At 35.2% G+C, this 23,099-nt stretch overlaps 1 protein-coding gene and 1 long non-coding RNA gene across 2 annotated transcripts in view; one reads left to right on the top strand and one right to left on the bottom strand.

The window, feature by feature from the left end:
• LOC106877351 (peroxidasin homolog) overlaps positions 1 to 23,000 on the top strand; it is a 117,268-nt gene extending 94,268 nt beyond the window's left edge. The window contains exons 14-22 of the mRNA XM_052967102.2: positions 1,668 to 1,934; positions 4,847 to 5,113; positions 6,734 to 6,967; positions 7,085 to 8,374; positions 12,163 to 12,280; positions 14,586 to 14,794; positions 17,367 to 17,635; positions 19,295 to 19,411; positions 20,731 to 23,000. Coding sequence (XP_052823062.1) covers positions 1,668 to 1,934; positions 4,847 to 5,113; positions 6,734 to 6,967; positions 7,085 to 8,374; positions 12,163 to 12,280; positions 14,586 to 14,794; positions 17,367 to 17,635; positions 19,295 to 19,411; positions 20,731 to 20,823 — 2,864 coding nt within the window. The 3' untranslated portion in view covers positions 20,824 to 23,000. The remainder of the gene's footprint in view (positions 1 to 1,667; positions 1,935 to 4,846; positions 5,114 to 6,733; positions 6,968 to 7,084; positions 8,375 to 12,162; positions 12,281 to 14,585; positions 14,795 to 17,366; positions 17,636 to 19,294; positions 19,412 to 20,730) is intronic.
• Positions 6,562 to 9,950, bottom strand: LOC149136063 (uncharacterized). Its single transcript, XR_016241522.1, has 2 exons — positions 9,862 to 9,950; positions 6,562 to 8,816 (listed from the first exon to the last, which is right to left on the bottom strand). It is a non-coding gene; the product is annotated as an uncharacterized LOC149136063 (long non-coding RNA).
• Positions 23,001 to 23,099: the final 99 nt, after the last annotated feature.

The raw sequence follows: 23,099 nt of genomic DNA, 5'->3' as shown, positions 1-23,099 counted from the left end.
TCCCTTGGTAGCTAAGCACTGCTTTTAACTACACCATGCAGGCAAACTCATTCCCAGCTATCTCATACTACAGCTGTAACCTCCTGACTTCTGTTTTGCTCAGCAAAAAAATTTTTTTATTCCTAGTAACATTAGACTAACAGTTCTTGTGGTAGTTAAACCTCCTCCCTACATTATGAAAAGTTTAGGCTTCTCAGCTTTGGTGAAGGTGACGAAACAAGCTCAGCAGTATATGAAAACGGTTTTGTCCTAATCATGCAATGAAGACGTGGACTCTGCAAGCTGAAATGAAAGCAACCTGTCAATGAAAGCAGTAATACAATCAGAGTAAAAGAAAGTACTAATGGAATGGATTTGTTTAAGGTAGACCTCAACTTGCCAGGAAGTGATCCACACACTTGGTTTCATGATTTTCCTCTGTGGCACATAAAGAATGAGGTATGCAGCATCCAATTATGAAACTACAATGGACTGCCACTGACCAGGTTATAGTTTTGAGTGGCACCTTCCGTAATATGTCTGTCATGCATAGCCCTTTTCATCCGCCGATTCAAGCATTGAGATCTGTTGTAATTATCATCTGCTTGTTCCGCTGCTGGGATCTTTGGGGGTTGATTGCGCTTAGTCTGGATCCTTGTCTTTGACCTTACCACCAAAGGTAGCCCTACCAGGAGTTTAGAACTCCTGACAGCATCACTTTCAGTCATTCATCCATGCAAGATCCTTCACAATGACAAGGAACGACCATCAAAGAGGGAAAGCAGTAAATATGAAGAAAAAACAAGTTATATAGGATAGAGTGAGCAACTTGCAAGAGTGAACTATATCTAAGCTTCTACCCTCTCTTACATAGTAGATACAATCATTATTATCAGTGGCTTTTGACTGCCACTGAGAATATATGAACCTCCTTCATAGCTAAACCTTACTCTCTACATCATGGAAAGATATGGTTTCTTGCCCATGGTGAAGGCAATGTGACTAGGAAGCAGCCATAATGAAAGCAACCCATCTTGGAAAGCAGTAACTATGAATAAAAATTGAATTAGATTAGAGGTGACTCTTAAGTCTTTTTGCAGACATGTCTTTTGCTTATGGCATAATAAAACGCCCTCGTGTCAAGACAAGGAGACATGCTGTAAAGTAGATAGAGATAAGGACCCAAAAAAACATGACATTCAGACCTGTACTGTATGTATGTTAGTATATGTGTGTGTGTATGTATGAGAAAGAGATAGAAAGAACATGTATGTATTTAAATCAATCAGCGAAATGTACATCTTATAACACTGAACTGCTTTATGTGGCCTAAGACAGTTTCTTCTGCAATATGGGGTGCATTTGATCCCTTTACATCATTCCCCACTCACGAGGGAACAGTGTAGAAGTAAGCTGAAATGGTTGTTGTCCTAAATAAAGCTTCCAGTATACTCTGTCTTCCATTTTAATCATTTTGAATATTCAAATCAATGTTTACATTAGAAAGAAAAGGAAAAGACAAAATTCCATAAGGAAGACAAATATAAAAAGTATTTGGACAGCATCCAAATGATTTGAGTTTAATTTCTAGAATTGTCTTTTTTTTAATTTTTTTTTTATCTCAATGTTGTCTCCATACATATTCAATGTTTCATTTGTATTTCTTTTTTCTTTTTCACTACAACTAGCTGCTCCTTCATTGGTTCATCGTCAGACAGACAGAGAAGTCAGCTTGAACAGCCAGGTGACATTACTTTGTAATGCTGAAGGCGAACCAACTCCAAGTTACAGGTGGGAAAAAGACAGTCTACCATTGCAGTATGACAACAGAATTAGAAGTGAAGGAAATGCATTAACATTTCAAAGGGTTCTTTTTAATGATGCTGGAGAGTATGAGTGTATAGCCGAAAATATTGAAGGCATTGACAGAAATTCTTTCCGCCTTTCTGTTGTTGGTAAGTGCTCCCTTTCTTCTCTCTCTCTCTCTCTCTCTCTCTCTCTCTCTCTCTCTCTCTCTCCCTCATTTTGTGTATGTATATCCATATATAAGTATATCTATATGTGTGTGTGTATAAATATAATGAAAATTGAAGATTTGTGTATGTATATCCATATATAAGTATATCCTTATGTGTGTGTGTAAATATAATGAAAATTGAAGATTGGAGTTTATGATATTTTTATTTCATGGTTCACAATTGTTTCAACAACCTTGTGGTGACTAGTCACATTATATATACAAAATGATTTAGTCATGCATGCTACAAAATGTATGTTACATAGCAACCCAGGGAATTGATTCATCAGAACTGTTTACAAAAAAAAACAATGCTAAGTATAATTGTCTCTCTTGCATAAATAAGAAACATTTAGCATTAATCACAATTGGCACTTTTATAAATAAAGAAACTAAAGACACATTGACACTACTTGCTGGTGACAATGTAGCTGATGAATTTAAATTGAGAACTAATCCCAATCACCATTTTTGAGATTTGAAAGGAATCTAAAAAGGTTACAGTCATTTAGAAAGCAAATATTAAAAGCTTGGGTTAATGCAGCTGTTTTTCATAATTAGTTTAGTATTCATTTTGTTTCTGCAGTTAAAGAATGCAGTGTTAGGAATAATTTATCATGGAAGGACAATGTTAGTTTTAAATAATGCCTCTGAATATAACAAGATATTTATCTTGAAATTAAAATGATATTTTTGTCTCTAAATATCACAAAAGATATTTAACAAATGGATGAAACAGGATTATCAACCTTCAATAGGTATTACACAAGGAAGGATGTTAAACAGACTTTCAAGGTAACAGATAATGGAAGATGGAACTAATCTAAAAGAGTTATGTGATGTATGCAATATCTGGAATGTGATCAATAATATTGGAGTCTCTTGGGTTAAGCTAAAGGAATCAACACTGTAATGTTGCTGGAAAAAGAATTGTCAAGATTTTAAATGTTTTGAGGATATCCCTGAAGCTGTCATGGAGAAAGTTATTCTATTTATGAATCAATTTAATTTGTAAGTCACAAGTGAAGATATGAATGAACTAAATATGTTTCTCATTCAGGGCCTATCACCAGTGAAATTGATTGACATGCTAGAGAGAAAATGAGGGTGGTGGTGTTGGTAGGGTGGGCAGCAGTGGTGAAGAAGACAATTCAGAACTTCGATATTTCTTAAAATTCATACAAGGACTTTACTCAAATGCAGAAAGAATTTTGAATGTTCATAGAACTATTGATAATCATGCCACAATGCTATAGACTCCTTTTTCAAGAAAAGATGTGTGATGTTCAGCAAACTCTTGATAATTCTTAAAGAAAAACTTATTATTGATCATTAAAATACCACTGAACAATTGTATCAGTAAATATGTTTATTAAGCTTAATTATCCTCATATCCTCATTCTGTGTCATGGGCCAAGTGTATACATTCAATTACTGGAATCATTTCCATTGATAAAATGCAAGATATATGATGATTGATATGTCCTGTTTCTTTGGGATGTCAGAAAAAAAACGTAGTAACTCAAATGAGAACAGAACCCTAAGTATATTAATTAGGGTTCTGTTCTTCATCATCATCATCATCATCATCGTTTAACGTCTGCTTTCCATGCTAGCACGGGTTGGATGATTTGACTGAAGACTGGTGAACCAGGTGGTTACACCAGGCTCCAATCTGATTTGACAGAGTTTCTACAGCTGGATGCCCTTCCTAATGCCAACCTCTCTGAGAGTGTAGTGGGTGATTTTACGTGCCACCGGCACGAAGGCCAGTCAGGCGGTACTGGCAACGGCCACGCTCAAAATGGTGTATTTTACATGCCACCTGCATAGGAGCCAGTCCAGCGGCACTGGCAACGATCTCACTTGAATGTCTTTTCACGTGTCACTGGCACAAGTGCCAGGAAGGCGACGTTGGTAACGATCACGCTCAAATGGTGCTATTTACGTGCCACCAGCACGGAAGCCAGACAGCCGCTCTGGCAACAATCACGCTCGGACAGTGCTCTTAGTGCTCCACTTGTACAGGTGCCATCACAATTTCACTTTCACTTGCCCCAACAGGTCTTCACAAGCCGAGTTCAGTGTTCAATGAAAGAGATGTTGGCATGGGTGTCAGTCTACAAATTTAGTTCGATTTCGATTTCACTTGCCTCAACAGGTCTTCGCAAGCGGAGTGTAGTGTCCAATGAAAGGAATGTTACGCGTAAGTGGGTTGGCTACATCCCTGGCAGAGGCCTTGCATTTTGGTCTCACTTGGCTTGCTGGGTCTTCTCACGCACAGCATATTTCCAAAGGTGTCGGTCACAAGTCATTGTCTCGGTGAGGCTTAATGTTTGGTGGTCGTGCTTCACCACCTCATCTCAGGCCTTCCTGGGCCTGCCTCTTCCACGGGTTCCCTCAACCGCTAGGGTGTGGCACTTTTTCACACAGCTATCCTCATCCATTCTCGCCACATGTCCATACCAGTGCAATCGTCTCTCTTGCACACCACAACTGATGCTTCTTAGGGTCAACTTTTCTCTCAAGATACTTCTTATGTGAGTTAATGATTTAAGCTTTAGAAATTCAGTTTCCATGCTTTTTTCATGATGCATCAAGTATTTCCCAAGATAGAGGACTGCCTGTATCTAGGATTAATTTATATTGTGTATCTTCTTTTTTTTTCTAAGATGGAAATATTTGATTTCAGGCTGATTTTAACTAAAATGTCAAGTGACCAAGTAAAGCGTCCCTTGTAAGATTTGAAGTTTATATATTTTGCTGCATATTCACTTCTAATAGCACTTTGTTTCTGAATAATGGTAGATACCAATTTTTTTTTTATCTCTGCATTCAATGTTGTTTCAGCTAGACGTGGTGTGAATATTGGCCATCAGTTGGTAGCAAGTTCAACTGACGAAGCAATCAACAGAATCAACCTTGCTGCAAATGTTACCTATGATCATCTGTTTAACAGGAAGAAAACTTACACGATCAATGACTTACTTTCAGTTGTCAGATATCCATCAGCTGAGGCTCTTGAATTAGCAAAAGCTGAAGAAATATTTGAGCAAACTCTTGATATCATTTATGAACATGTTAGAGAAGGATATAAATATAATTTAGAAGATCATGGTAAGTGTAAACAGCAGTCCATTTACCACAGACATCAAATGACCATACCATTACAAACACATACACCAGTACACTGAGAGTTCTGTAAAAGTACAGAATAAAGTAAACTTAAAAACAAGTTTTTAAAAAAATGACTTATATATCCATGTAAATATAAATATTGCAAAAAAAACCTAAAATACCTCTCTCTCTTTCTCTCTCTCTCTCTATACACACACACACACACACACACACACACACACACACACACACACACACATACATACATACATACATACATACAACACGGCAAAACAAGCAAAGTAGCTCAATCATTGCTCATATCAAGAAAGCACCACCACGTCCTCTTTCCTAAACACGAACACAACTCAGAGCCCTCACAGTTGCTCCAAACATAGGGCCTTGCCTTATGAAATCCTCTCAACAATTTCACAAGATGAAACCAGATTCTTAGCATAGCTAGGACCATTATCCAAAGACTGACCCTTCTTTTCAGAGCCAGTAAATATTTCATTCCCCAACTGTTACTGACACTCAATAAGACTCATGCTGGATTTAATGCCAAAAGTTTAACTCAAATAATAATGTACCAGAATAAAATACTTAATAGCCTAATTACCTTAAGGTTCATATATTGACTTTATTAACTGATGATGCTGTGACCTTCATCTGTGTTTGAATCTGCTTTATATAACTCAGTGATATCATTCACATTGTAAACAATAGTTACCTTATTATTGACATATTTAATGCAGGGGACTTTAAAAAGTTGGTGAGATTATACTAATGCACAAATATCTTCAGCACTGTCTCTGATATTTGCCTAAATAATTAAAATAAATTGACTAATATTGTTTCTTCCTCACTACATAATTATTTTTGATGAGCCCTTTCATGGTTTCTGCATTAAATATATCAACAATAAAGTATTGTTTTTCTTGCAGATGACATTTCTGAATTATTTATTCTCCAAATAGTTCTAATCTTTCTATACTAACTGGTATACAATTTTGAACATTTTTACTTTGTGATTCTTCCATAACTACTTTGGCATGAGCAGTGAAATCCCTGCTTTGCTGATGAGGTCGTAATAATACCAAAACATGTCAGTTGTCCCCACACTTGCCAAAATAATTAAAATAATATTAGTAATTGACAAATATTGTTTCTTCCACTCCACTGCATAATTATTTCTAGTCAGGTTTTTAATTCTCCTTGCATTAAATAAGTTAATAGCAACTTCTATTCAAACTTCAAGGCATTCTGTGGGACTCAGTCAGTTACAACCAGTACATCTGATCAACAGAACAGCCTGCTCATGAAATTAACATACAAGTGGCTGAGCCATGCACCTTCACTATCCAGTCTGTATATTCTGTATAATTAGTGTCTTACACCTAGATGAAGGTTATCAATATGTAGCAAATTGAAACAAAAAAAAAAAGTTAAACACTTGCAGTGGGCTTTTATTAATATTTTGGTGAAAAAGTCATTATATCACACAGAAAATCACATTTTCTTAGATTCAACTTTTCATCTTTTTAAGATGAATTCATCAATATAGTTAATCAACTAGTTTAAAAATTTTGAAAGTTATCTACTTCTGTTTAAATTTTCCAGAGCTGTCTTATCGGGAATTGTTGTCACCTGAACATATTCAATTAATTGCAAATCTATCTGGTTGTTTCCGGCGTTATCCAAATATTGACTGTTCTGACATGTGTTTTCACAAGAAATATCGTTCCTTTGATGGCACATGTAACAATTTGCTTAATCCAGCATCTGGAGCTTCCAACCAAGCCTTTCGGCGTCTTCTTCCTCCTCGTTATGAAAATGGTTTCAATACACCAGTAGGTAATAACACTTCCTTATTTGTTTAAATTCTTGAACTTGTCTGCAATATTTTAGTACATTTATATTGTGAAATCAAAATTAAAATTTTTAACTTTATCTTTAATTTTTTTTCTTTAGGTTGGAATCCTTCAAAAGAATATAATGGCATTCCATTACCAAGCCCTCGGCTTGTCTCCTCTGTCCTTATTGGTTCCAACCATGTGACTGATGATGACCTTAGCACACATATGTTGATGCAATGGGGCCAATTTGTAGACCATGATATGGATTTAGCTCCCCAATCTATCAGTAATGCTCGATTTAGTGATGGCAGAGGATGTAATGAAACTTGCACAAATGATTACCCTTGCTTTCCAATTCAAGTTCCTTTGAATGATCAGCGCATTCGAAATCGTGAATGTTTGGGCTTTTCTAGGTCAAGCGCTATCTGTAATTCAGGTGGAACATCAATTTTCTTCAATACACTTGCTCCACGTGAACAGCTGAATGCTATAACAGCTTTTATTGATGGGTCTAATGTGTATGGTAGTACTTTTGAGGATGCTTCTAGTCTAAGAGACCTTACATCAAGTCGTGGTTTACTCCAGGTTGGAGCTTCACCAGATGGAAAAGCTCTATTACCATTTGATAATAATGGCTTATTGGCAAACGTTGACTGCCAACTAGAAGCAACAAAACGACATCTTCCTTGTTTTCTTGCTGGTGACCATCGAGCTAATGAACAGTTGGCCCTAACTGCAATGCATACTTTGTGGCTTCGTCAGCACAACAAGATTGCAACAGAGTTAATTCAGTTGAATCCACACTGGGATGGCACTCTCTTGTACCATGAAAGCAGAAAAATAGTTGGTGCCATGATGCAACACATTACATATGAACACTGGCTTCCTGATATCTTGGGCCCTAAAGGCATGAAACTTCTTGGAAAATATAAAGGCTATGATCCTCAGATTGATCCCAAAATATCTAATGAATTTTCAACAGCAGCTTTTCGTGTAGGACACACTCTGATTCAGCCTATTATTTATCGATTGAATGAACAATTCCAGCCAATCAGAAGTGGGAACTTGCCACTCCATAAAGCCTTCTTTTCTCCTTACAGAGTAGTGGAAGAGGGTGGCATTGATCCCTTGTTGCGCGGTCTTTTTGCTGTTCCTGCAAAAAAGCAAATGCCTGAAGAAATGTTTAACTCTGAGCTGACCGAAAAGTTGTTTGTTTTAGCTAATTCACTTGGACAAGATCTAGGTTCCTTAAACATTCAGCGAGGTAGAGACCATGGTCTTCCCAGCTACAATGAATATAGAGCTTTTTGTGGGATGAACAAAGCCACTTCTTTCATTGACCTAAGAAAAGAAATTCCTGATGCAAACATACGATTTCATTTAGAGAATCTCTATAGACATCCAGGTTAGTATTATTTACCATAAGTTGACTTTTCTTGCAATTACCTTATCATATATGTCTGCTACTTTTAGAGCAAGGATGATCTAGTTGACAGGTGGTGAATTGGTATAACAGACTACAAATTAGGAGAATTGTTAGAGAGGAGGACAACCTGCTTTGTGGTATTTGTTCCTCTCTTCTGAGGTCAGGTTTGCTTTTCTTCCTTTTAGAAGTCGATAAAATGACACCAATCTAATATAGAGAATTGGAAGAATTGATAAAATGTTAGATAGATTCCCTATGGTATTTGTTGTTGCTCTTAGCATTCCAAGTTCTTAGTTGATAGATTTAATACCATCCCCTGGTTCTTAGATGTCTTTAAAGGATCCTATTCACTTGCAAGCATCCAGGCTAGGTTTCTGCTTTGATGTAATTTTCTCCACATCTTCCATCACTCTCAGAAGCCCTGAAAATATTAATAATAATAAGTGCAAGTGTTACTGTGTGGCTAAGAAACTGAAAGAAGTCTCTGTGTGTGCATGTGGTTTTGCTTGTCCCCATTGCTGCTTGACAATTAGTGCTAGTTTGTTTACATTCCTGTGACTTACCTGTTCAGCAAAAGAGACTGACACAATATGCGATAGTCCTTAAAAAATTATACTGGGGCCAACTAAGCCCCTCAAAGTGATACCCCTGCATGACCACAGTCCAATGACTGAAACAAGTAAAAGATAGAAAAAGATAATACTAACAATAGAAAAGAGACAGAAAACAAGCTGAAAAGTGAGAGATTTGCATCTTATCACTTGCACAGTGTTATGTTCCCAGATCAAGGTACTTATCTTTCAATAGCCATATCTGCTTAGCTGGCAGCATCAGTTGCACTGTAAAATTGACAAAAGAATTGTATACTTGCAGGGTTGAATTCACAGTCTTGTCTCCAACAAGGAAATTTATCTGTCAGATAGTCTTGCATATTATCCAAAAACAGATCTGAGACTGGGGGCTGTTCGAGTAACAGAACAGAAGAGATTTTACTATTTTTCTGAGCAACATCGCTAAAATCAATGATATGATGGTGGTAAAGCAGCAAATAACTAAAAAATGTCTAGTTGAGAATATATTACCTCAGTCCTTACTTTAACTTAAAATATTTCTCTTTTTACTATTCAAATAAGAATTGATTTCTATTCAGTTTTTTTTTTTTTAATATATAAAAACATTAACAATATCTGTTTTAATTTAATTATTTTTATCATTTTCCATGTAAGTTATTTTGGTTTTTGATTTCTGTTTCCAATTTTTTTAATCCAGTTTTGATTTCATTTCTAGTTTTTTTTTTTTTTATTTCTAATTCCATATAAACATACATTTTCCATCAGTTCAAATACAATCTTCAGTTTTTTTAAAAAACATTTTTTTCTTGATGTTTTTTCTTCATCAGGTTTATCTTTTTGCAATTTAACAGAGTAGGGATTAGAAAAAAAACAAAAAAGAAAAAAGAAACTTACATGAACTGAAATTTTCATCTCATCTGTTTTAAATTTCTGTACAGAATTCTGTACCCAAAACCTTTGATGAGTGTTCCAAAAGATAAAACTGAAGAGGGGAGAGAAAATTTGAACATGATATTGAAGCATATGGTGGTTGGGGGGTTTGAGAAATGAAGAGAAAAGAGGTGAAGGCAGATTTTCTTTAAGAGATAAAAAGACAGAGAACATATATTTATTTCTAGTTTTGGTGTCACTTTATGGGGTTGTTGGTGTTAGGAAGGGCATCCAGCTGTAAAGACCATACCAAAACAGACATAAATCTGGTGCAATCTTCTGCTTAACTGGCTCCTGTCAAACCATCCAACCCATGGAAGGCAGACATTAAGCGATGATGATGATGATGATTGTATACATACACACATGTATACATACACACATGTGCATGTGCATGCACGCACACACACACAGATGGCAAGCTTCCATACAGTTTCCATCTACCAAATTTCACTCACAAAGCAATGGTCAGACTAAAGCTAAGATCGAAGACAATACAATTCTAAGATAGCCTGCAGTGGGCTTGAACCTGAAACCATGTTACTGCAAAACAAACTTCTTAACTACACAGCCATGCTTGTACCTATCATCATCCTCATCCTCATCATCATCATCATCATCATCATCATCATCATCATCGTTTCGATGCTGGCATGGATTGGACGGTTTGACCGAGGACTAGCAAGCCAGGAGGTTGCACTGGGCTCCAGTCTGGTCTAGCAAGGTTTCTACAGCTGGATGCCCTTCCTAACGCCAACCACTCTGAGAGTGTAGTGGGTGCTTTTTACATGCCACTGGCTTAGGCGCCAGTCAGGTGGCACTGGCATTGACCATGCTTGAATGGTGCTTTTTACGTGCCACCAGCACAGGAGCCAGTTAGGTGGCATTGGCATCAACCACACTCGAATGGTGCTTTTTATGTGCCACCAGCACAGGAGCCAGTTAGGTGGCACTGGCATCGACCACACTCAAATGGTACTTTTTATGTGCCACCAGCATGGGTGCTAGTCAGGTAGCACTGGCATCGGCCTCGACTACAATTTCACTTGACTCAACAGGTCTTCTCAAGCACAGCATATTACCCATTGATTGAAGGGTACTTTTAAATGAGCCAGTTATGTGACACTGACATCAGCCTTGGCTACAATCTCACTTGGCTTACAGGGTTTTCTCAAGCACAGCATATCTCCAAAGGTCTCGGTCACTTGTCATTGCTTCTGTGAGGCCCAATGTTCGAAGGTCGTGCTTCACCACCTTATCCTATGTCTTCTTGGGTCTACCTCTTCTACAGGTTCCCTCCATTGTTAGGGTGTGACACTTCTTCACACAGCTGTCCTCATCCATACACAACACATGATCATACCAGCACAGTTGTCTCTCTTGCACACGTCTGATGCTTCTTATGTCCAACTTTTCTCTCAGGGCACTTACACTCTGTCATGAATGCACACTGACATTAAACATCGAGCGGAGCATACTAGCTTCATTTCTTTCAAGCTTAAACATGTACTCAGCATGTTTCACTGCCATGTAGCATGGCTGTTTGCACACAGGCATCATAGGTCTACCTTTCACTCTGAGTGAGAGGCCCTTTGTTACCAGCAGAAGTAGGAGCTCTCTGAACTTTGCCCAGGCTATTCTTATTCTAGCAACTATGCTCTTAGAGCATCCACTCCTGCTACTGACTTGGTCACCTAGGTAACAGAAGCTATCAACTACTTCTAGTTTTTCTCCTGGCATTAGGTAGAGGGGGCTCTGAAAGGAGTCCCAAGGAGTAGTGTCCCTGCCTTCCTGAGCTAGTTTTCCACCACATTTCTTAAAAATCGTGGTAGAGGCCTTGTTCTTGGGATCACTCAAACTAAGGTTGGGGGTAAGCAAGGCCATGCTCCCCACAGAAAATCCAGCTCCAAGAATTTGGATTTCTCTTGCATAGAAAAGTTGATGGCATTGACTACATGGCAATGTTGGTGGAGGATGAAGTTGATTTTGTCGAACCTTTCTCTCCTGTCATTTGATTTCTTCTTCTCTTTTGGTGGCTTCAAAGTTTTTGGTTCCAATGGTGATGGAACACTGTCATTTGGTATTGTCTCGGGTTGTGTTGTCACAATTTAAAAAGGAATTGATGACAAAAATATATCTTTTAGCCGTTAACTCATTTTATGAAGCAACAAATTTTCTATTTTATATCTAATATCTATTTATATTGCATTATATTTATGTCCTGGCTTATGTTAATGCCTAAAATCATTCTGTCATGTTCTTTAGATAACATTGATCTGTTTGTTGGAGGAATAAGTGAAACTCCCAAAAAAAATTCAAAAGTGGGACCGACATTTATGTGCATTATTGTTGACCAATTCCGCAGACTTCGTGATGGTGACAGGTTTGAATCTTAATTTTCCATTTTATTTTTAAAGAGTTTTAATAAAGAAAAAGTGTTATAATATCTCAAAGAAGAAAAACTGGTTTCAGTTTTGTCTTCTTCAGTTAGGTGATGGACTCTCTTGTTGAAAATGATGTATGGGTGTTCAGTTTTTGCTGAACAACCTACACAGATGATTTGTTTATTGTGATCAAATGTATGTGCTGTACATGAGCTCACTCTCTCTATCAAATCAATTTTTTCTGAACAGGTGCACAGTGCACCTTGTGCCAGGTGCCAAAGTGATTGCAGAGCAATGTGAGATGAAGCTCGAGAATACAACGCACCACCCAGTCTAGGAATTAAAATCATGATTTCACATTTGTGAGTGTAACACCCTAACCACTAGGCCATGCAAGCTAATATTTTCACAAGAGATCAAAGAGTAAACTGTCATGTTCATGCCTTTCTTTAGGGAATTATAAATTTCTATCATAAACACAAGGATAGAAATTTGTGAGGAGGAGAACAGTCAGTTATATTGACCCACCCTACCCCTCACCCCAGTACTAGACTGGCATTATATTTAATTTATTGACCCTAGAGGGAAGTAAAGGACTGTTGATCTCAGCTGGATATTGAATTTAGATCTTAAAGAGCTGTAATTAAATACTGCAAATCATTTCATCTGATGCTTTAGTAAATTTGCCAATCCAGCACCCTTAGGAGAATATTGATAATGTAAGAAATGGGAAATGTTGACAGCTTTAATCAAAGCCAGGTTCAGCCGAGAACTAAGCAATAATAACAACAACAACAACAACACCAACACATGTATAAACTGGAGTGTGCAGTATGGTTCTCAGCTTGGTGAGGGTAGGGCATGTTGCTGTTGTTGTTGATCCCCTAGACAACTTATATTGAAGAGATTTATGGTTTCCAGGTAGTATGACACACATATCTGTGCTCCTTAGTCAATTTGACACAGCAAGACTTCAAAGTAAGAAAGGTACTTGCATAGTAGGTTCTAAATAACATGACCAATATTTGGAACTCTAACCTCCTGCATCATATCAAGTTCAGCTTCTTATGTGACTGTGGAGCTTGACTGATGAGGGCAAATGGCTAAGTGGTTAGGGTATTCAGCTTATGATCACAAGGTCATGAGTTCAATACCTGGTGGTGTGTTGTGTCCTTGAGCAAGACACTTTATTTCACATTGCTTCAGCCCACTTAGTTGGTAAAATTGAGTAGTACCTGTATTTTAAAGGGTCAGCCTTATCACACTGTGTCACACTGAATATCCTTGAGAACTACATGAAGGGTACATGCATTTATTGAATGCTCAGTCACTTACACATTAATTCCATAAGTAGGTTGTTCAATGGATTAGATCAACTGGAAAACTCGTCATCATGACAAATGGAGTGCCAGTTATTATATGGCTGTGAATGCTGGACTCTAAAGCCTACTTAACATAAATCCCTGGGTTTATGGTATGCCAGAACATTGTGTGCAGTACTCAACATGAGACAAAAAGAGCCTGTTAGCAACAAGTATCTGTATAGTGGGAGTACTAAGGTTGGGTTGAGCTAGAAAATAGAATTCAGTAGAATGGGGATGGCTGATCACTGCCAGAGATGTTATCTACTGAGCCTTCATGCTCTATTTTAACACGGTATAACACTGACAAGTTCTGAGTTCTGGACGATGTTCACTTATCTTCTCACCTATGCTATCGGCTGTTTTTCCTATGTATATCATAGTGCTGTTTCTGCACCATCCCTCTGTAGATCTTATACTATAGACTGCATTCCTGATTTTGCAGTTTATCTATGAGGTTGCCTTACACATTATACAGTTCCTGTCAGTACAGAGGTTTCCTTCAAATGGGTATGTTCTACAGAACAGGGATTTTATGGGGATACCTGACCTTTCCATAACTTTAATCCATAGATTCATTTTACCTGGGGTGTTTCTAAAATGGTGCACTAATTTGCTTCCAGGGGTAGTATTGACAAACATGACATATATATATATATGTGTGTGTGTGTGTACATATATATACTTACACACACACACGCACGCACACACGCACACACACACACACACACACACACACACACACACACACACACAGATTTGAATTCAGAGTGCTAAAGAACTAAAACAAATACTTGAGGTATTCTATCCAATACTGTAATGATACTTTGCATCCTCTGACAATATTTCTGCTGCCTTGTACAAACTTAACTTCAGCTTGATTAAACTTGATTCATTAAACCTTGTGTGACAGATCTTTCAATATTTATCTTGTGGTTTCCAGATTTTGGTATGAAAACCCTGGTGTGTTTACTGCTGACCAACTAACCCAGCTGAGACAAGTATCTCTTGCTCGTGTCATATGTGACAACAGTGACAATATTAACCAGGTTCAGAAAAACGTTTTCCAAATGGTCAGGAACAGAACAGAATATTTGCCATGTGAAAAAATTCCCAAAATTGACATCAAGATGTGGTCAGATTGTTGCTTTGGTAAAAAAAAATAATTGTATTAACTTTATGGCAGAATTCTGGTTTAAGCACCCTGTATAAATCCTCATAACTTTTTTTATTTTTTGGAATTTTCAGAAAATTTTTGAAATTTATTTTCTACAAACAAGAATTCATACAATTATGAAAAAAAGAAAAAAAAAATTTGTGTGTGATTTAAGGGTGATTTAGTTGTTATTTTTAGCACATCTCACAATCATCTGATACCTTCTGCATTTCTTTGTCACTCTGACATGTATTAATGTTTTCCAGTATTTTTCTCCCCATAAACACATTTAATGGAATGATGATACACCCAAGGGTGGTTCATTGCTTGGATTTAAGCAAAAAATTTGGAGTATCCATGTTTTAAAGTGATTTTTTAAAAATATTAAAAAAAGAGTGGAACTTTTAGGATTTATGTGGGTGAGAGTGGAGGTAACCCCCCCCCCCCCCTATAATCATATGAATTCCATTGTGTAGAACACAAATTCACAAAAACTTTCTGAAAATTCTAAAATCTAAAAAGTTATGAGGGGTTATATGAAGTGCTTAAACCAAAATTCTGCCAACTTTATTATGCTAACGCTAAATTCCCTATTTTGCTTTTATATTTTTATTGTTATTGTTGGAGTGGTTTAATGCAAACTTGATCAGAATCATCTTTTAAATTATTGAACGGTTGGAATTAAAACTCATCATTTGCCATAAGATATTGGTTTCAAACTTTGGCACAAGGCCAGTTATTTTGGGGAAGGGGTGAGTCAATTACATTAATCCCAGTACTCAATTAGTACTTATTTTATCAACCTTGAAAGGATGAAAAGCAAAGTTGACCTTGGTGGAACTTGAACTCAGAACGTGCAGGCAAATGAAATGCCACTAAGCATTTTACCCAGCATAATAATGATTCTACCAGCTTGTTGCCTTCATTTGCCATAAGATATCATTTAGTAATGCCCCCTAATGATCTCCATGTGTTATATTCAATATAATCACTTGATATAAACTTATGACATAAACATACATCACAATCATATTATCTTTTAATATGACTATGATGTATGTTTATATCATGGGGTATATATTCATTTCACCTCAGGTATTATTGTGATAAATACAGTCAATTATCTAACTGTCATGAACAGAGACATATACCAATAGGTAGTTAGCCCCTTTGATTTCATTGGGTGAAGGGAAACATGTATTAGCAACATAAAAGAGCTAGCTGTGACCAGGAGTTGTAGCTAGTCCACTGACTCACTCCACCAGTTACTTTGAAATATTTTTATGAACATAACAACAGAACTATATATATGACATTTTTACACTGAATATAATCACATACAACTATATATGATTTGCCAACTTGTGGAAGTTCCACATTTTATTATGTTTCCTGTTTCTGTTTTGATGTGTAAGTTTATGGATTTTCTTAATACCACTTCTTTATGCAAAAGGTTTTGATCGTGTCATCAGTTTTGTTCCATAGTTAAGACTGCTTAAAACATAACACTCAAACTTGTTTCATTAGGTTCAAAATTTTGATTATGTTTTCAATTTTGTTCCATAGATGAAGATCACTTAAAGCAAACGTTATGAAAAGTAGAATATTATAAATAATGCATTTAGAACGATGGTTCTCAACCATTTTTTGATTACTATTTTATTTTGATGGACCCCCATAGCCATTTGACATTTAAAAACTAGTTTCATAGAAACTTCTTTCAAAATTCTGGTTGCACATCATCGTCATTGTCACCATCATCATCAGCTAAAGGCTGTCTACCATGCTGACATGGGTTGGACATTATGATAAGATAATCCCACCTAAGTTTTTATTATCATTAAAGAATTCCATTGAATTTGTGACTTGGAAAGGCAAATCAAAAGCTGAATTCATGCTATTAATAAATACTCAAATGTTGAATTGTACAATTCTTTAGCTATTTTGTATTTTTTATGTTAGGACACTTTTGATTGTAATCATGTAATGCTAAAATATTTTACAAGATCTCAGCTCTAATGTCTTCCAATGTGTGGTTTGTAAAATTACAGCTCTTACTATTGTCCTACATAATGTTTACATTATGATGTGTGGCCTTGTGGTTAGGGTATTGCATTCACAATTGCAAGATCAATTTCCAGACTAGTGGTGCATTGTGTTCTTGTACAAACCACTTCATTTCACATTGTTCCAGTTCACCCAATAGTAAATGGGTAACCCTGTGACAAACTTGCATCCCTTTCAGGGGGATTGTTGGTCTGCCTGCTTAGGTAGCAGGGTAGCATCATTTGAAAGCTACAACAATGTGAGGAAGCACATTGTGATCAGTGGTGTATAACAATATCCAACAGTCTGGTTGATATTGTGATACAGTGATGTTTACACAGCAACCAATATTTTACAGCATGTGGCATTGTAGTGATTCATTTCCATAAAGATTTACTCATTTCATAACTAACCAGATAACTTGCTACTTTAGGTGTATCAGCACCAATTTGTTCTCTACTGACGATAATTTACATTTTAATTCTTCATGAAGAATGAGTAATGATTTTTATTGTATTTCAGATTGTCAAAAATCGGGTGAATTCCAATCGATCACCAGTTTTTATAGTAGCCGTCGATCATTCCACAGTTACCCAGAAGACAGACAACTATTTACATCGTCAAATTTGCCAAGAGACTCACAGTTTTTAAGTGATCAACCAGTGAGCCCAGCTAATACTAGTTATTTCTATAAAAGTAATCAGAAATCTTCACACCTTGACACTCGAGTAGAAGGCATGGAAAAAACTATTAAGAATCTTGACAGAATGGTTCGTAAACTCAGGAAACAAGTATGTACCAAATTATTATTAGTTGTTGAAATATTTATTCACCACAACTATAGTTGCTACAAACTACCTTTTTATGTGTATCCACTAACTGTTGACTATGTAAATCATTTTAAAATCTCCTACTGCTCTTAAAGGCTAGTATTTAACTCTAATTTCATGGAATGAATTAAAGTAGGGTAAATCTACCCTGGGCATAATATCATCATACATAACACTATTAATATTTGTTATCAATCGCTTGGGAATTGAAGCACATGTTATTACATGTACTGTCTTAATACACACAAAAATAGATCCTTTTATTCTTTAATTATCTCAACCCTAACATTGATTTCTGACATGGGGATAAGGCATCAAACTGAAGACTGAATATAGTAGATTAAATCAGACCTAGAACTTCGTTAGTACTTATTTATCAACCCCAGAAGGATGAAAGACAAAGTTAACTTTGGTAGGGTTTAAATTCAGAAACGCAAAAAGCCTCAACTTAATACCATACAATACTACACCACCCCTATTTAATCACTGATATTTTGCATACATTTTCTATTTACATACATTAACATCAGCTTTCTGCATACAATTGATAACATACTCATTTCTTTATCAGCATATTTGATATAGAACTTGAACTCAGGTCTAACTTAATCTTTTACTTATGGCTTAACAGTTTTTGTATATTTATTGTTTCATTTGACATCAGCAAGAATACCCATCCACTTATTCTATAGACTTATTGAAAATATATTTAATGTAAACTAAATATTGCGATAACTTTTATTTTTGCAGCTTAACTAAAACAAAAAACTTTTCACATATTTTATTCATTTGTGTTTGGTAGGAATTTTGTGTATTTGTCATTTGTTGTTTAGTCTAAAATCAGCACACCGAGTAGACCTATGATTAGAAGTTTTCTAATTTTTCCCATCTGGTCTTTTATTTTTTTACTTGGCATAGTCTGTCTTGGACTATATTATCGAATGTGTCTTGTTAAGAGATTAAGTAGGGATTTGAGGGCGAAGTGGCTGTCATTTCTAGCAGGTTGACCGACAATGAGAAACCGTTCGTTTTTTTAATCTTTTTTTTCTTTTTCTTAGTCGTAAATGTGTGCTAGAGAGTTGTTCCCCTTTGAGGATATTTTCTGTTTCACCTCATTTTTTAAAAATATATAATTATTGAATTGGCCAGTTCTCCAAATAAAAGAGTGTGCCTACTCATTTAGGACTGAAGCCTACTCATAAGCCTACTCATTTAGGACTGAATAATGATTCATGAAATTATTCAGTATCTAAGCACTAACCAGAAAATGTGATTACTATATAGTTATTATTAGTCATCCTAAGACAGATATATATTTTCATTTTCAAATTTGCCAAGAGACTCAAAGCTGTTTGCTAGGAGTCTTATAGGCCAGTATTTACCTCTAATGTCATGGAATGAATTTATTGAGACTAAATAACAACAATATAGTAGTCATACTTTCTTATCAGTCCCTAGATAGTGAATTGTTTTATTTTGGAAACAAAATTTATTATATTTTGAATATGTATACACTGCTTTCTCTTTATTCATATTTTTGATATATACTATTGTATCATACCTTTCCACTTACTTCTGGGAAATAATATATTACATAACAGAATTTTTTTTTTTTTACAGGTATTTGGACTGCAAAAGCAACAATCAAGTCTTTCAACATGTGTAGGATCTGATGGCAAAAGATATTCTAACTCTGAAGAATGGAAAGTGAATGATTGCCAAGTGTGTAAATGCAAGGTAAGCAATATTTTAAATAGATTTATTTGGTGAGGTCTAAATGCATACCACACTGATAGGTATGTCACATAATCACATAATTTCAGTCAGCACACACAATGGCTTATATATACTGACTAGAGTCACAAATTCACCTTCTTTTGTAACTATTGCTTTCTATTCTTTAATACAGAATTTAATTTATATTCCTTTAATTTCTTGCTAATTCATAATAATAAGATTGACTCATGGGAGTCTGCATAAGCAGAGCAACCAACAATATTATATGCTTTTTAATGTCCTCTAGTTTTACTGTAGCTTGCTACAGCTATCTGTTTGCTCTCATTACATCACACACGCCATGATGTAACTGAATATCAAACAATATGATATGAAAATTATTAACAAGAGGTCCATCAATTTGCATACTGAACTAAAATTCTCCCAGAGGCCTTTAGGCAATACAAAAAGAAACACTCCATATATATATATATATATATATATATATATATAAACTCCTTCAGTGACCCAAAATATAATGTAGAAGATATAAATATCTAAGCCTCAAGAGTCTTTTAGAAGCCAATATTTAGTTCCAGTCTCATTGTATTATGTAAACAATACATAATTTGGATAAGATGCCATCTATCTCAGTTAACTTTCTTAGATAATCTTACTACTATTTATGACAGACAGATGAACTGAACTTTGTGTAAAAAGCGTACTGAATGCCCAACTATGAAGTTGTTTGACCGAGACCATATTTAATAAGTCATATAATTTCTACAGTAATACATTAATACTTTACAATAAAAAATATAAAGTATGAAATAAAGCAGCAAACTGGCAAAATCATTAGCATGCTGGACAAAATTCTTAGTGGCATTTTGTCTGTCTTTATATTCTCAGTTCAAATTCCACTGAGGTCAACTTTGTCTTTCCTCCTTTAATGGTTAATAAAATAAGCACCAGTTGAACACTGGAATTGATTTAATCAACTTAGCCCCTCTTCCACACCTGCTGGCCTTGTGACAAAAAATTTGAAACCGATAAAAATATAAAATATCTAAAAAAAACTAAACTTTTAAAGTCTAAGACATTAGGATTTGATGGCTAGACCTGAATTTTAAATGTAATACCAGTATATCAAAGTAGTAGATGATATTACAATCAGCCATACCATTAAAAGCATTGTTCCAGCATGGCCATATGACTGAAACCATGTAAAAGATCACCAATTTGAATTCAATCTTGTAGTTTACATCAATAAAAATAAGTATTTTGGTGTTTGGTATCAATTCTATTCCACTTGTGTAATTATTTTTGAAATCTATTTACAGAATGGCCAAGTGGAATGTGAGAAAGAAATATGTCCACGAGCAACTTGCAGCAATCCTAAAACAGTTCCAGGCATTTGCTGTCCAATGTGTTAAGAATCAGCAAAACTTTCTTGGTTAAAAAACAAGCTTTGGAGGATAGACAATTCTTCCCATTTCTTTCACAGCTCTAGCAATGAAATTGACAAAAATATTTTTCACAAAATTCATCTGTGTATATATTCTTTTATTTTTATTTTTAATGATTTCAGAAACAGTGGCCATATTGAGGCACAGCCTTAAAAAGTTTTAGATAATATCAACTCCCAGTACTTTTTTGGGCTCTTATTTCATTTTTTCTTCTAAGATATAAATATGCAAAAATGGATGTTGATGTATGGGGAGATAACTTAGCTGCACATTAATAACAGTATTTCTGTTTGAATGTACTAGCTTGCACCCAATTCACTCACATACTTATATAGTGCAATTTAAATTACATCATAAATAACCACTGTTTAGAATTCCATGTGTGTTCCTGTATAACTGAAGGAAAACCATGAGGTAGACTCATGTTACAGTCCATGTATCATTTGGTTACAATCCAGTTGAGTGTTCCCAGAGTAGATATACAAAACAAAGCAAAAAACAGGAGAGTTTGTTTGTAAAATATTTAGTTACATCATCTTACACATATTTCATTAATAAAAAATTATTATGAGTTATATAATGTAAATTATATAACCGGATTGCATTGTCAAATCTCCAGAGAAGCATAACTCTCATTTGTAAATTCACATTTGCATATTGAATTAGTGTTGCTACCTCTGGCTAATATATCTGCCTCAAAAACACATCTAATTGTCTCTATTCTGCTTAAGTAATAACTCTGTCACATAGATTGCAGCTTTGTTTAATCTGCTGCAAAAACTGAGCTGTTTGTCATTCTAAAAACCAGTACCTTACTTGGAAACAAGATGCTACAAGCCATTACATGCTCCCCATTTTCTCAGTATGTGTGATACAAAACTTGTACACTAGTCTAACTCAAACTTTTTAGTTATGATCTTTAAATATATGTATATATATATATGTACATATGCATATGTGTACATATATTATTTGCAGATATGTCTGTGTACATCTATGTATGGTGCATGCATAGATCTAATCACAGCCTTACAACCAAAGTCATGCACACAAGTGCACTAAAATATTTCTTGTAGGCCACCCTAAAAATTTAAGAGAAATAAAAATGCAAAACCTTACTGACATGTCAAATTACTTTGGAGGAGTTTTGAATTTAATTTTTTTTCATTTATTAATTTGCACCTCACTCTAATCAAAAAGTAAGCATTATAAATTTTATTATTATTGTTGTGGTTGCTGAGGGAGCAAGCTAGCAGAATCATCCTTTTGAAGTCAATAAAAGAAGTACCAATGAAGTACTGGGGTTGATGTAATCGACTTGTCTCTCCTCTTCAAAACTGCAGGCCTTGTGCCAAAATTAGAAAAGAATTATTAAGAATCAGTCAAGTGCTGCTGTTTTTAGTCATATCCCTTTACAGGCTGGTTTTCCCTTTCATCTATCTGGGGTTGATAAAATAAGCACCATTACCTGAATTACCAGTCAAGAACTGGAGTACAATATTGTCAACTGTAGTCTACCCAACAATTGTGGTTATGTACTAATGTTGGAAATCCATTATTGTTATATTTTTCTAATTGCCATATTGATGTCATGACCATATCAGTTTATTATTTATGTGGTTAAAGTCGTTATGTATTTTCAATGATGTGTGAAAATTCACACATTATCATTATGCCATCATTCCCTTACAGTAACAGAATGCTATTTAGCTGTTCTCATTCCTTTCGTTATTTTTGATATACAGGTTGTTCTCATTAAATATTAATATAGTAGGTACCTTTGATGTATTAAATTCCTGGAAAAACAAGTTTATATCTCATTTTCAACTTCCAGTTGTTTTTTTATATTAGTAATGGTCTGGGGGAAATCATAATCTTCAGAATTAACTTTCTCTTATAAATCTGAGGCTATAATTGCCCATGTGTTAAGATACCATTATTGATGTTTACAAACTATCGTTTTTTTGGCTCTTATTGTTTGCGTCCAGAAATATTTTTGTAGAAAGAAACTTCAAAAAAGGTTTGATTAATTTCCTTCCTACAGAAATAAATTTTTATTTATTTATTTAGGAAAATCTTGAAATCAATATAAATTTCCTTCATTTTGCTAAAAGATTTGGTAAATAAACTGCAATTTAAATATATGGTGGTTCTTGTAGGATGTAGTTGACTTTGAATTCCATACATTTATCTACAAACTATTTCATTATATAGTAATTCTTTTTGAAAGATTTCCCTTCAAA

The sequence above is a fragment of the Octopus bimaculoides genome, chromosome 4, assembly GCF_046866305.1.
Source record: "Octopus bimaculoides isolate indiv1 chromosome 4, ASM4686630v1, whole genome shotgun sequence".
In the NCBI taxonomy this organism is placed as follows: Eukaryota; Metazoa; Mollusca; class Cephalopoda; order Octopoda; family Octopodidae; genus Octopus; species Octopus bimaculoides.
This window is presented reverse-complemented; position numbering and strand designations above follow the sequence as displayed.